The 13,242-nt window shown below is 39.5% G+C and overlaps 1 protein-coding gene across 1 annotated transcript; it reads right to left on the bottom strand.

Annotated features, from left to right (window-relative positions):
* Positions 1-8,086: 8,086 nt before the first annotated feature.
* Positions 8,087-9,880, bottom strand: LOC145876256 (NLR family CARD domain-containing protein 3-like; the record flags this gene model as incomplete). The annotated part of the gene is made up of 1 exon (XM_082972053.1): positions 8,087-9,880. A coding segment is annotated over one exon (1,779 nt), but the record flags the coding sequence as incomplete, so codon positions are not given.
* Between the last annotated feature and the right edge of the window lie 3,362 nt (positions 9,881-13,242).

The raw sequence follows: 13,242 nt of genomic DNA, 5'->3' as shown, positions 1-13,242 counted from the left end.
ACAACAAAACATGCTAACCTCTCACCATTACCAATAACAGAGGCTACAACAAAACACGCTAACCTCTCACCATTACCAATAACAGAGGCTACAACAAAACATGTTTACCTCTCACCGTTACCAATAACAGAGGATACAACAAAACATGCTAACCTCTCACCATTACCAATAACAGACGCTACAACAAAACATGATAACCTCTCACCATTACCAATAACAGAGGCTACAACAAAACATGCTAACCTCTCACCATTACCAATAACAGAGGCTACAACAAAACATGCTAACATCTCACCATTACCAATAACAGAGGCTACAACAAAACATGCTAACCTCTCACCATTACCAATTACAGAGGCTACAACAAAACATGCTAACCTCTCACCATTACCAATAACAGAGGCTACAACAAGATGCGCTAACCTCTCACCATTACCAATAACAGAGGCTACAACAAACATGTTAACCTCTCACCATTACCAATAACAGAGGCTACAACAAAACATGCTAACATTTCACCATTACCAATAACAGAGGCTACAACAAAACATGCTAACCTCTCACCATTACCAATAACAGAGGCTACAACAAAACATGCTAACCTCTCACCATTACCCATAACAGATGCTTCAACAAAACATGCTAACCTCTCACCATTACCAAAACCAGAGGTTACAACAAAACATGCTAACCTCTCACAATTAACCATAACAGGGATACAACAAAACATACTAACCTCTCACCATTACCAATAACAGAGGCTACAACAAAACATGCTAACCTCTCACCATTACCAATAACAGAGGATACAACAAAACATGTTAACCTCTCAACATTACCAATAACAGAGGCTACAACAAAACATACTAACCTCTCACCATTACCAATAACAGAGGCTACAACAAAACATGATAACCTCTCACCATTACCAATAACATAGGCTACAACAAAACATTCTAACCTCTCACCATTACCAATAACAGAGGCTACAACAAAACATGCTAACATCTCACCATTACCAATAACAGAGGCTACAACAAAACATGCTAACCTCTCACCATTACCAATTACAGAGGCTACAACAAAACATGCTAACCTCTCACCATTACCAATAACAGAGGCTACAACAAGATGCGCTAACCTCTCACCATTACCAATAACAGAGGCTACAACAAACATGCTAACCTCTCACCATTACCAATAACAGAGGCTACAACAAAACATGCTAACATTTCACCATTACCAATAACAGAGGCTACAACAAGACATGCTAACCTCTCACCATTACCAATAACAGAGGCTACAACAAAACATGCTAACCTCTCACCATTACCCATAACAGATGCTTCAACAAAACATGCTAACCACTCACCATTACCAAAAACAGAGGCTACAGCAAAACATGCTAACCTCTCACCATTACCAATAACAGAGGCTACAACAAAACATGCTAACCTCTCACCATTAACAATAACAGAGGCTACAACAAAACATGCTAACCTCTCACAATTACCAATAACAGAGTCTACAACAAAAAATGCTAACCTCTCACCATTACCAATAACAGAGGCTACAACAAAACATGCTAAGCTCTCACCATTACCAATAACAGAGGATACAACAAAACATGCTAACCTCTCACCATTACCAATAACAGAGGCTACAACAAAACATGCTAACCTCTCACAATTACCAATAACAGAGGCTACAACAAAACATGCTAACCTCTCACCATTACCAATAACAGAGGCTACAACAAAACATGCTAAGCACTCACCATTACCAATAACAGAGGCTACAAAACATGCTAACCTCTCCCCATTACCAATAACAGAGGATACAACAAAACATGCTAACCTCTCACCATTACCAATAACAGAGGATACAACAAAACATACTAACCTCTCCACATTACCAACAACAGAGGCTACAAAAAAACATGCTAACCTCTCACCATTACCAATAACAGAGGCTACAAAACATGCTAACCTCTCACCATTAACAATAAGAGGTTACAAAACATGCTAACCTCTCATCATTACCAATAATAGAGGCTACAACAAAACATGCTAAACTCTCACCATTACCAATAACAGGGGATACAACAAAACATGCTAACCTCTCACCATTACCAATAAAAGAGGCTACAACAAAACATGCTAACCTCTCACCATTACCAATAACAGAGGCTACAACAAAACATGCTAACCTCTCACCATTACCAATAACAGAGGCTACAACAAAGCATGCTAACCTCTCACCATTACCAATAACAGAGGCTACAACAAAACATGCTAACCTCTCACCATTGGCAATAACAGAGGCTACAACAAAACATGCTAAACTCTCACCATTAACAATAACAGAGGCTACAACAAAACATGCTAACCTCTCACCATTACCAATAACAGAGGCTACAACAAAACATGCTAACCTCTCACCATTACCAATAACAGAGGCTACAAAACATGCTAACCTCTCACCATTAACAATAAGAAGTTACAAAACATGCTAACCTCTCATCATTACCAATAATAGAGGCTACAACAAAACATGCTAAACTCTCACCATTACCAATAACAGGGGATACAACAAAACATGCTAACCTCTCACCATTACCAATAAAAGAGGCTACAACAAAACATGCTAACCTCTCACCATTACCAATAACAGAGGCTACAACAAAACATGCTAACCTCTCACCATTACCAATAACAGAGGCTACAACAAAGCATGCTAACCTCTCACCATTACCAATAACAGAGGCTACAACAAAACATGCTAACCTCTCACCATTACCAAAAACAGAGGCTACAGCAAAACATGCTAACCTCTCACCATTACCAATAACAGAGGCTACAACAAAACATGCTAACCTCTCACCATTACCAATAACAGAGGCTACAACAAAACATGCTAACCTCTCACAATTACCAATAACAGAGTCTACAACAAAAAATGCTAACCTCTCACCATTACCAATAACAGAGGCTACAACAAAACATGCTAAGCTCTCACCATTACCAATAACAGAGGATACAACAAAACATGCTAACCTCTCACCATTACCAATAACAGAGGCTACAACAAAACATGCTAACCTCTCACAATTACCAATAACAGAGGCTACAACAAAACATGCTAACCTCTCACCATTACCAATAACAGAGGCTACAACAAAACATGCTAAGCACTCACCATTACCAATAACAGAGGCTACAAAACATGCTAACCTCTCACCATTACCAATAACAGAGGATACAACAAAACATGCTAACCTCTCACCATTACCAATAACAGAGGATACAACAAAACATACTAACCTCTCCACATTACCAACAACAGAGGCTACAAAAAAACATGCTAACCTCTCACCATTACCAATAACAGAGGCTACAAAACATGCTAACCTCTCACCATTAACAATAAGAGGTTACAAAACATGCTAACCTCTCATCATTACCAATAATAGAGGCTACAACAAAACATGCTAAACTCTCACCATTACCAATAACAGGGGATACAACAAAACATGCTAACCTCTCACCATTACCAATAAAAGAGGCTACAACAAAACATGCTAACCTCTCACCATTACCAATAACAGAGGCTACAACAAAACATGCTAACCTCTCACCATTACCAATAACAGAGGCTACAACAATGCATGCTAACCTCTCACCATTACCAATAACAGAGGCTACAACAAAACATGCTAACCTCTCACCATTGGCAATAACAGAGGCTACAACAAAACATGCTAAACTCTCACCATTAACAATAACAGAGGCTACAACAAAACATGCTAACCTCTCACCATTACCAATAACAGAGGCTACAACAAAACATGCTAACCTCTCACCATTACCAATAACAGAGGCTACAAAACATGCTAACCTCTCACCATTAACAATAAGAGGTTACAAAACATGCTAACCTCTCATCATTACCAATAATAGAGGCTACAACAAAACATGCTAAACTCTCACCATTACCAATAACAGGGGATACAACAAAACATGCTAACCTCTCACCATTACCAATAAAAGAGGCTACAACAAAACATGCTAACCTCTCACCATTACCAATAACAGAGGCTACAACAAAACATGCTAACCTCTCACCATTACCAATAACAGAGGCTACAACAAAGCATGCTAACCTCTCACCATTACCAATAACAGAGGCTACAACAAAACATGCTAACCTCTCACCATTGGCAATAACAGAGGCTACAACAAAACATGCTAAACTCTCACCATTAACAATAACAGAGGCTACAACAAAACATGCTAACCTCTCACCATTACCAATAACAGAGGCTACAACAAAACATGCTAACCTCTCACCTTTACCAATAACAGAGCCTACAACAAAGCATGCTAACCTCTCACCATTACCAATAATAGAGGCTACAACAAAACATGCTAAACTCTCACCATTACCAATAACAGAGGATACAACAAAACATGCTAACCTCTCACCATTACCAATAACAGAGGCTACAACAAAACATGCTAACCTCTCACCATTACCAATAACAGAGGATACAACAAAACATGCTAACCTCTCACCATTAACAATAACAGAGGCTACAACAAAACATGCTAACCTCTCACCATTACCAATAACAGAGACTACAACAAAACATGCTAACCTCTAACCATTACCAATAACAGGGGCTACAACAAAACATGCTAACCTCTCACCATTACCAATAACAGAGGCTACAACAAAACATGCTAACCTCTCACCATTACCAATAACAGAGGCTACAACAAAACATGCTAACCTCTCACAATTACCAATAACAGAGTCTACAACAAAAAATGCTAACCTCTCACCATTACCAATAACAGAGGCTACAACAAAACATGCTAAGCTCTCACCATTACCAATAACAGAGGATACAACAAAACATGCTAACCTCTCACCATTACCAATAACAGAGGCTACAACAAAACATGCTAACCTCTCACAATTACCAATAACAGAGGCTACAACAAAACATGCTAACCTCTCACCATTACCAATAACAGAGGCTACAACAAAACATGCTAAGCACTCACCATTACCAATAACAGAGGCTACAAAACATGCTAACCTCTCACCATTACCAATAACAGAGGCTACAACAAAACATGCTAAGCTCTCACCATTACCAATAACAGAGGATACAACAAAACATGCTAACCTCTCACCATTACCAATAACAGAGGCTACAACAAAACATGCTAACCTCTCACAATTACCAATAACAGAGGCTACAACAAAACATGCTAACCTCTCACCATTACCAATAACAGAGGCTACAACAAAACATGCTAAGCACTCACCATTACCAATAACAGAGGCTACAAAACATGCTAACCTCTCACCATTACCAATAACAGAGGATACAACAAAACATGCTAACCTCTCGCCATTACCAATAACAGAGGATACAACAAAACATACTAACCTCTCCACATTACCAACAACAGAGGCTACAAAAAAACATGCTAACCTCTCACCATTACCAATAACAGAGGCTACAAAACATGCTAACCTCTCACCATTAACAATAAGAGGTTACAAAACATGCTAACCTCTCATCATTACCAATAATAGAGGCTACAACAAAACATGCTAAACTCTCACCATTAACAATAACAGAGGCTACAACAAAACATGCTAACCTCTCACCATTACCAATAACAGAGGCTACAACAAAACATGCTAACCTCTCACCATTACCAATAACAGAGGCTACAAAACATGCTAACCTCTCACCATTAACAATAAGAGGTTACAAAACATGCTAACCTCTCATCATTACCAATAATAGAGGCTACAACAAAACATGCTAAACTCTCACCATTACCAATAACAGGGGATACAACAAAACATGCTAACCTCTCACCATTACCAATAAAAGAGGCTACAACAAAACATGCTAACCTCTCACCATTACCAATAACAGAGGCTACAACAAAACATGTTAACCTCTCACCATTACCAATAACAGAGGCTACAACAAAGCATGCTAACCTCTCACCATTACCAATAACAGAGGCTACAACAAAACATGCTAACCTCTCACCATTGGCAATAACAGAGGCTACAACAAAACATGCTAAACTCTCACCATTAACAATAACAGAGGCTACAACAAAACATGCTAACCTCTCACCATTACCAATAACAGAGGCTACAACAAAACATGCTAACCTCTCACCTTTACCAATAACAGAGCCTACAACAAAGCATGCTAACCTCTCACCATTACCAATAATAGAGGCTACAACAAAACATGCTAAACTCTCACCATTACCAATAACAGAGGATACAACAAAACATGCTAACCTCTCACCATTACCAATAACAGAGGCTACAACAAAACATGCTAACCTCTCACCATTACCAATAACAGAGGATACAACAAAACATGCTAACCTCTCACCATTAACAATAACAGAGGCTACAACAAAACATGCTAACCTCTCACCATTACCAATAACAGAGGCTACAACAAAACATGCTAACCTCTAACCATTACCAATAACAGGGGCTACAACAAAACATGCTAACCTCTCACCATTACCAATAACAGAGGCTACAACAAAACATGCTAACCTCTCACCATTACCAATAACAGAGGCTACAGCAAAACATGCTAACCTCTCACCATTACCAATAACAGAGACTACAGCAAAACATGCTAACCTATCACCATCACCAATAACAGAGGATACAACAAAACATGCTAACCTCTCACCATTACCAATAACAGAGGCTACAACAAAACATGCTAAGCACTCACCATTACCAATAACAGAGGCTACAAAACATGCTAATCTCTCACCATTACCAATAACAGAGGATACAACAAAACATACTAACCTCTCCACATTACCAATAACAGAGGCTAAAAAAAAACATGCTAACCTCTCACCATTACCAATAACAGAGGCTACAAAACATGCTAACCTCTCACCATTACCAATAACAGAGGCTACAAAACATGCTAACCTCTCACCATTACCAATAATAGAGGCTACAACAAAACATGCTAAACTCTCACCATTACCAATAACAGAGGCTAAAACAAAACATGCTAACCTCTCACCATTACCAATAACAGAGGCTACAACAAAACATGCTAACCTCTCACCATTACCAATAACAGAGGCTACAACAAAACATGCTAACCTCTCACCATTACCAATAACAGAGGCTACAACAAAACATGCTAACCTCTCACCATTACCAATAACAGAGGCTACAACAAAACATGCTAACCTCTCACCATTACCAATAACAGAGGCTACAACAAAACACGCTAACCTCTCACCATTACCAATAACAGAGGCTACAACAAAACATGTTTACCTCTCACTGTTACCAATAACAGAGGATACAACAAAACATGCTAACCTCTCACCATTACCAATAACAGAGGCTACAACAAAACATGCTATCTTCTCACCATTACCAATAACAGAGGCTACAACAAAACATGCTAACCTAACACCAATACAAATAACAGAGGCTACAACAAAACTCGCTAACCTCTCACCATTACCAATAACTGAGGCCACAACAAAACATGCTAACCTCTCACCATTAACCTCAAATAAAAGGTGACATTCTGTACTGTCACCTAATATGAAACATTCTATCTCAAATCCAAAATGCTGGAGCATAGCACCAAATGTAAAATGTAAGCTTCACTGTCCAAACACATATGGTGTGGACTATGTGTGTCTGGTAAACACATGTGGATCTGGTGAACAGTTATCACTTGTTGACCAACTACAGGAATACTGACCTCAGAGTCTCCAGTTTACAGTGGGGATTCCCCAGTCCAGCAGAGACCAGCTTCACTCCTGAATCCTTCAGGTCATTGTTACTCAGATCCAGCTCTCTCAGGTGTGAAGGGTTTGACCTCAGAGCTGAGACCAGAGAAGCACAGCCTTTCTCTGTGACTCCACAGCCTGACAGCCTGCAACAAGATCATCGTGACTTCACAAACACACTGTTTATTTAACACCAGTAGTGTAGAAGGACAATGATATTCATTTCTTCCTGATGATAAGTTCTTAAATGTCATTCTATTTACTCACAGAGCAGCACTGGAGGCTTTGACCACTGGCAGCAGCCTCAGAAGACCTTCCTCTGATCTGAAGAATTTCTTCAGGTCAAACACATCCAGCTCCTTTTCTGAAGTCAGCAACACAAAGATCAGAGCTGACCACTGTGCAGGTGACAGGTTGGGTTCTGAGAGACTTCCTGAGCTCAGGAAGCTTTGGATCTCCTCCACTAGAGAATGGTCATTCAGTTCATTCAGACAGTGGAACAGATTGATGCTCCTCTCTGGAGAGGGATTCTCCCTGATCTTCTTCTTGATGTACTTTACTGTCTCTTCATTGCTCTGTGAGCTGATTCTTGTCTTTGTCAGTAGACCTTGTAAGTGCTTCTGATTGGACTCCAGTGAAAGTCCCAGAAGGAAGCGGAGGAACAGGTCCAGGTTTCCCATCTCACTTTGTAAGGCTTTATCCACAGCACTCTTGTAGAAAGTAACTTCAGGCTCATCTTTTGTTTTCAGTTTGTCCATGAGATTCTCATTGTTGTTGATGAATGAGAGGAACACATATACAGCAGCCAGAAACTCCTGAATGCTCAGATGCACGAAGCAGTACACCTTGTCTTGGTACAGAACACATTCCTCTTTAAAGAGCTGTGTGCACAATCCTGAGTACACAGAGGCTTCATTGACATCAATGCCAACCTCCTTCAGGTCTTCTTCATAGAAAATCAGATTGCCCTTCACAAGCTGTTGAAAAGCCAGTTTTCCCAGTGACAGAATGCTCTCTTTATTCCAGTGTGGACCTGTCTCTTCTATCCCAAGATACTTCTCATTCTTCTGTTTGGTATGAAACACCACAAGGTGTGTGTACATCTCAGTCAGAGTCTTGGGCATCTCTTCTCTCTTATGTTTCAGCATGTGTTCGAGGACTGTTGCAGAAATCCAACAGAAGACTGGAATGTGGCACATGATGTGGAGGCTCCTTGATCTCTTTATGTGTGAGATGATTCTGCTGGCCAGGTCCTCATCACTGAATCTCTTCCTGAAGTACTCCTCCTTCTGTGGGTCTTTGAACCCTCGTACCTCTGTCACCTGGTCAACACACCCTGAAGGGATCTTATTGGCTGCTGCAGGTCGGGTAGTTATCCAGAGGAGAGCAGAGGGAAGCAGATTTCCCTTGATGAGATTTGTCAGCAGAACATCCACTGAGGTTGACTCTGTGACGTCCCAACAGATCTTGTTCTTCTGGAAGTCTAGGGGCAGTCGGCACTCATCCAGACCATCAAAGATGAACAGAACTTTGTACTTGTCGAAGTTGGAGATTCTTGATTGTTTGGTTTCCATTGAGAAGTGATTGAGAAGTTCAATCAAAGTGTGTTTTTCCCCTTTCATCAAATTCAGCTCCCGAAAAGGGAATGAAAATACAAATTGGACATCCTGATTTGCTTTTCCTTCAGCCCAGTCCAGAATGAACTTCTGCACAGAGACTGTTTTTCCAATGCCAGCGACTCCCTTTGTCAGCACAGTTCTGATACGTTTGTCTTGTCCAGTTAAGGGTTTGAAGATGTCGTTACATTTGATTGCAGTCTCTGGTCTTGCTTGTTTCCTGGTTGTTGTCTCAATCTGTCTCAGCTCATGTTCATTATTGACCTGTCCTGTTCCTCCCTCTGTGATGTAGAGCTCTGTGTAGATCTTATTGAGAAGTGTTGGGTTTCCTTGTTTAGCGATCCCCTCAAATACACATTGAAACTTCTTCTTTAGATTAGATTTGAGTTCACGTTGGCAAATCACAGCAAGCTCATCTGAATCTAGAAATAACACAGAGGATATTAATATTACGTCTGTTTTAATAACTACAGTATTGTAGGACTGTTATAACATTTTAAATTATAATCATTTATTCTCTTAACTGAATGTATAAATGTGTAAATGTTTTCATAATGCATTACAGACTGGTGTGACTGATTATATTATTATTGGTGTTATTGATGGTATTATTAATGTTGTCTCTCTCTGTCTCTCTAAATTAATCACCACAACACATCCCTTCTGCTACTTGATGAGGCCACTAGGTGTTGTGTTAAGGCTGCTACAATATCATTGAGTTACACAGCTACTTTAGCTGTACTTTAGCTACAGCTTTTAAATGTTATAAAACAGCATTCAACATTAGGCAGACAGATCTTACATTTCTCCAGTGTGTCAGCAAGCTCCTTCTGGTTCATTTTCCTCAGGACGTGCAGTGTGATCTTCAGAGCCCCCTCTCTGGCACTGCTCTCCTGCTTCTCATCTTCAGCATCCACCACTTCCTCTTCCTGCTTCTGACTCTCAAAGCCTTCTGGGAGTTCTGGACTAAGAATCCTCTTGAACATCTTCAGCTCGTTCTTCACAAATGTCATCATTTTCTCTTCAAGCAACTAAAATAAATCAAGTAAATAAGTTAAGCAAGAGAAGAAATGCTTTCTCATTAACACATTAATGAATGATTGACAGATCAACTTTACTTGAGGTAAACAAAAACAAATGTACATAACAGGACCACATACACTGAATATAGAGTCCAGGTCTGTTTGATGACTCTGGGAAGACTGACCACTGAGAATCTCTGTCTCTGATCTCTCCTGTTGGTTTCTGTGGACAAAACATGAGATTACATCTCCTCATCCAGGGAGTACACACACACACACACACACACACACACACACACACACACACACACACACACACACACACACACACACACACACACACACACACACACACACACACACACACACACACACACGTGGAGGGAACGTTGTGTTTGTTTAATATTGTTTTAGGACTATGAAAATGGACTAAAGGATTAGCCTATGGATTATGAAAACAACCAAAAGAAATGTGAAAATGGGAGAGGAGAAATGACTAGAGACGGTGTTGTTTAACTCACTGACCATGACCCATGAGTTCTTCTTACCTTTGTTCAGTAGAAAAGTCTCCCTCTCTAAACATTATAGGACGATTCATAGACCAGTCACTCTTCATGGACACACAGCTGGTTACAGAGGAGGTTGGTCTCTCCTGCTTGATTGGTCTTCAACACAACAGAGACAAACATTACATCTCTCATCTACTCTGATCTCAGATGGGAAACATAAGAAGAGTTCCAACATGCAACATATCATTTTACAGAAATGTTCGGAAATTTTCCTTTTATGGTTTAAAGAAATTATGGAAGAGATTGGTGTGTTTTTTCACTATCTAATCATGGCATGGCGTTGTTCAGTGACAGACATGTATTTGTTTAAAATCTATCACTTGATGGTTTCATTTCAGAGAGAGAAATAATGTTTTTTTGCTAAATGCTATATATCTGCCTCACTCTCAGAGAAATCAGTAGTACTGCCAGGTTTAACACAGTAATAATATATATCTGCCTCACAGAGAAATCAGTAGTACTGCTAGGTTTAATACAGTAATAATATATATCTGCCTCTCAGAGAAATCAGTAGTACTGCTAGGTGTAATACAGTAATAATATATATCTGCCTCTCAGAGAAATCAGTAGTACTGCTAGGTTTAATACAGTAATAGTATATATCTGCCTCACTCTCAGAGAAATCAGTAGTACTGCTAGGTTTAACACAGTAATAATATATATCTGCCTCACTCTCAGAGAAATCAGTAGTACTGCTAGTTTTAACACAGTAATAGTATATTTCTGTCTCACTCTCAGAGATCAGGCTATACGGAGTACCAGTACTGAGTCAATGTGCAGGGGTACCAGGTAGTTGAGGTAATAATGATACTATAAGGAGTACCAGTACTGAGTCAATGTGCAGGGGTACCAGGTAGTTGAGGTAATAATGATACTATAAGGAGTACCAGTACTGAGTCAATATGCAGGGGTACCAGGTAGTTGAGGTAATAATGAGACTATAAGGAGTACCAGTACTGAGTCAATGTGCAGGGGTACCAGGTAGTTGAGGTAATAATGAGACTATAAGGAGTACCAGTACTGAGTCAATGTGCAGGGGTACCAGGTAGTTGAGGTAATAATGAGGCTATAAGGATTACCAGTACTGAGTCAATGTGCAGGGGTACCAGGTAGTTGAGGTAATAATGAGACTATAAGGAGTACCAGTACTGAGTCAATGTGCAGGGGTACCAGGTAGTTGAGGTAATAATGAGACTATAAGGAGTACCAGTACTGAGTCAATGTGCAGGGGTACCAGGTAGTTTAGGTAATTGAGGTAATATGTACATGTAGGTAAGGGTAAAAGTGACTAGGCAATCAGGATAGAGATTACATGTCCTCATCCAGGGAGAGCACACACACACACACACACACACACACACACACACACACACACACACACACACACACACACACACACACACACACACACACAGGGAGGGAATGTTGTGTTTGTTTAATATTGTTTAAGGACTATGAAAATTGAAAAAATAAATGGGAAAATGGGAGAGGAGAAATGACTAGAGACAGTGTTGTTTAACTCACTGACCATGACCCATGAGTTCTTCTTACCTTTGTTCAGTAGAAAAGTCTCCCTCTCTAAAGTATATAGGTTCACCCATAGACTTGTCACTCTTCATGGACACACAGCTGGGAACAGGGGAGGCTGGTCTCTCCTGCTTGATTGGACTTCAACACAACAGAGACAAACATTACATCTCTCATCTACTCTGATCTCAGATGGGAAACATAAGAAGAGTTCCAAAACGCAACATATCACTTTACAGAAATGAGCTTTTATTGTTTAAAGAAATTATGTATTAATTATTACATCTCTCACAGACAAGGATTTGTTTCAAATCTATCACTTGATGGTTTCATTTCAGAGAGACAAAAATCTTTTTTTTTATGCAAAATGCTATATATCTCCCTCACTCTCAAATGTGACCGACCGGCTCAATTTGGTAATTAACTAAATAACTACATATATAGTGATTTTGGTTTATGTCAGTTTAATTGTTTGTTATGGTATAAGTTGTTATTTTATTGTAAGTGATAAAATTAACTAGTAATTCTCAGTAATTACTACTTTAGTAAGGAATAACACATTTTTTCAGCACTACTGCAGTTGCTAAATAATTCCAATAGATGGGAACATAAGACCACAATGACATTTCAGAATATTAGTTTAGTTTTCTCCCTGGATACACCACCACTC

Source organism: Salmo salar, unplaced genomic scaffold, assembly GCF_965601325.2.
Source record: "Salmo salar unplaced genomic scaffold, fSalSal1 ptg000536l, whole genome shotgun sequence".
Taxonomy (NCBI): Eukaryota; Metazoa; Chordata; class Actinopteri; order Salmoniformes; family Salmonidae; genus Salmo; species Salmo salar.
This window is presented reverse-complemented; position numbering and strand designations above follow the sequence as displayed.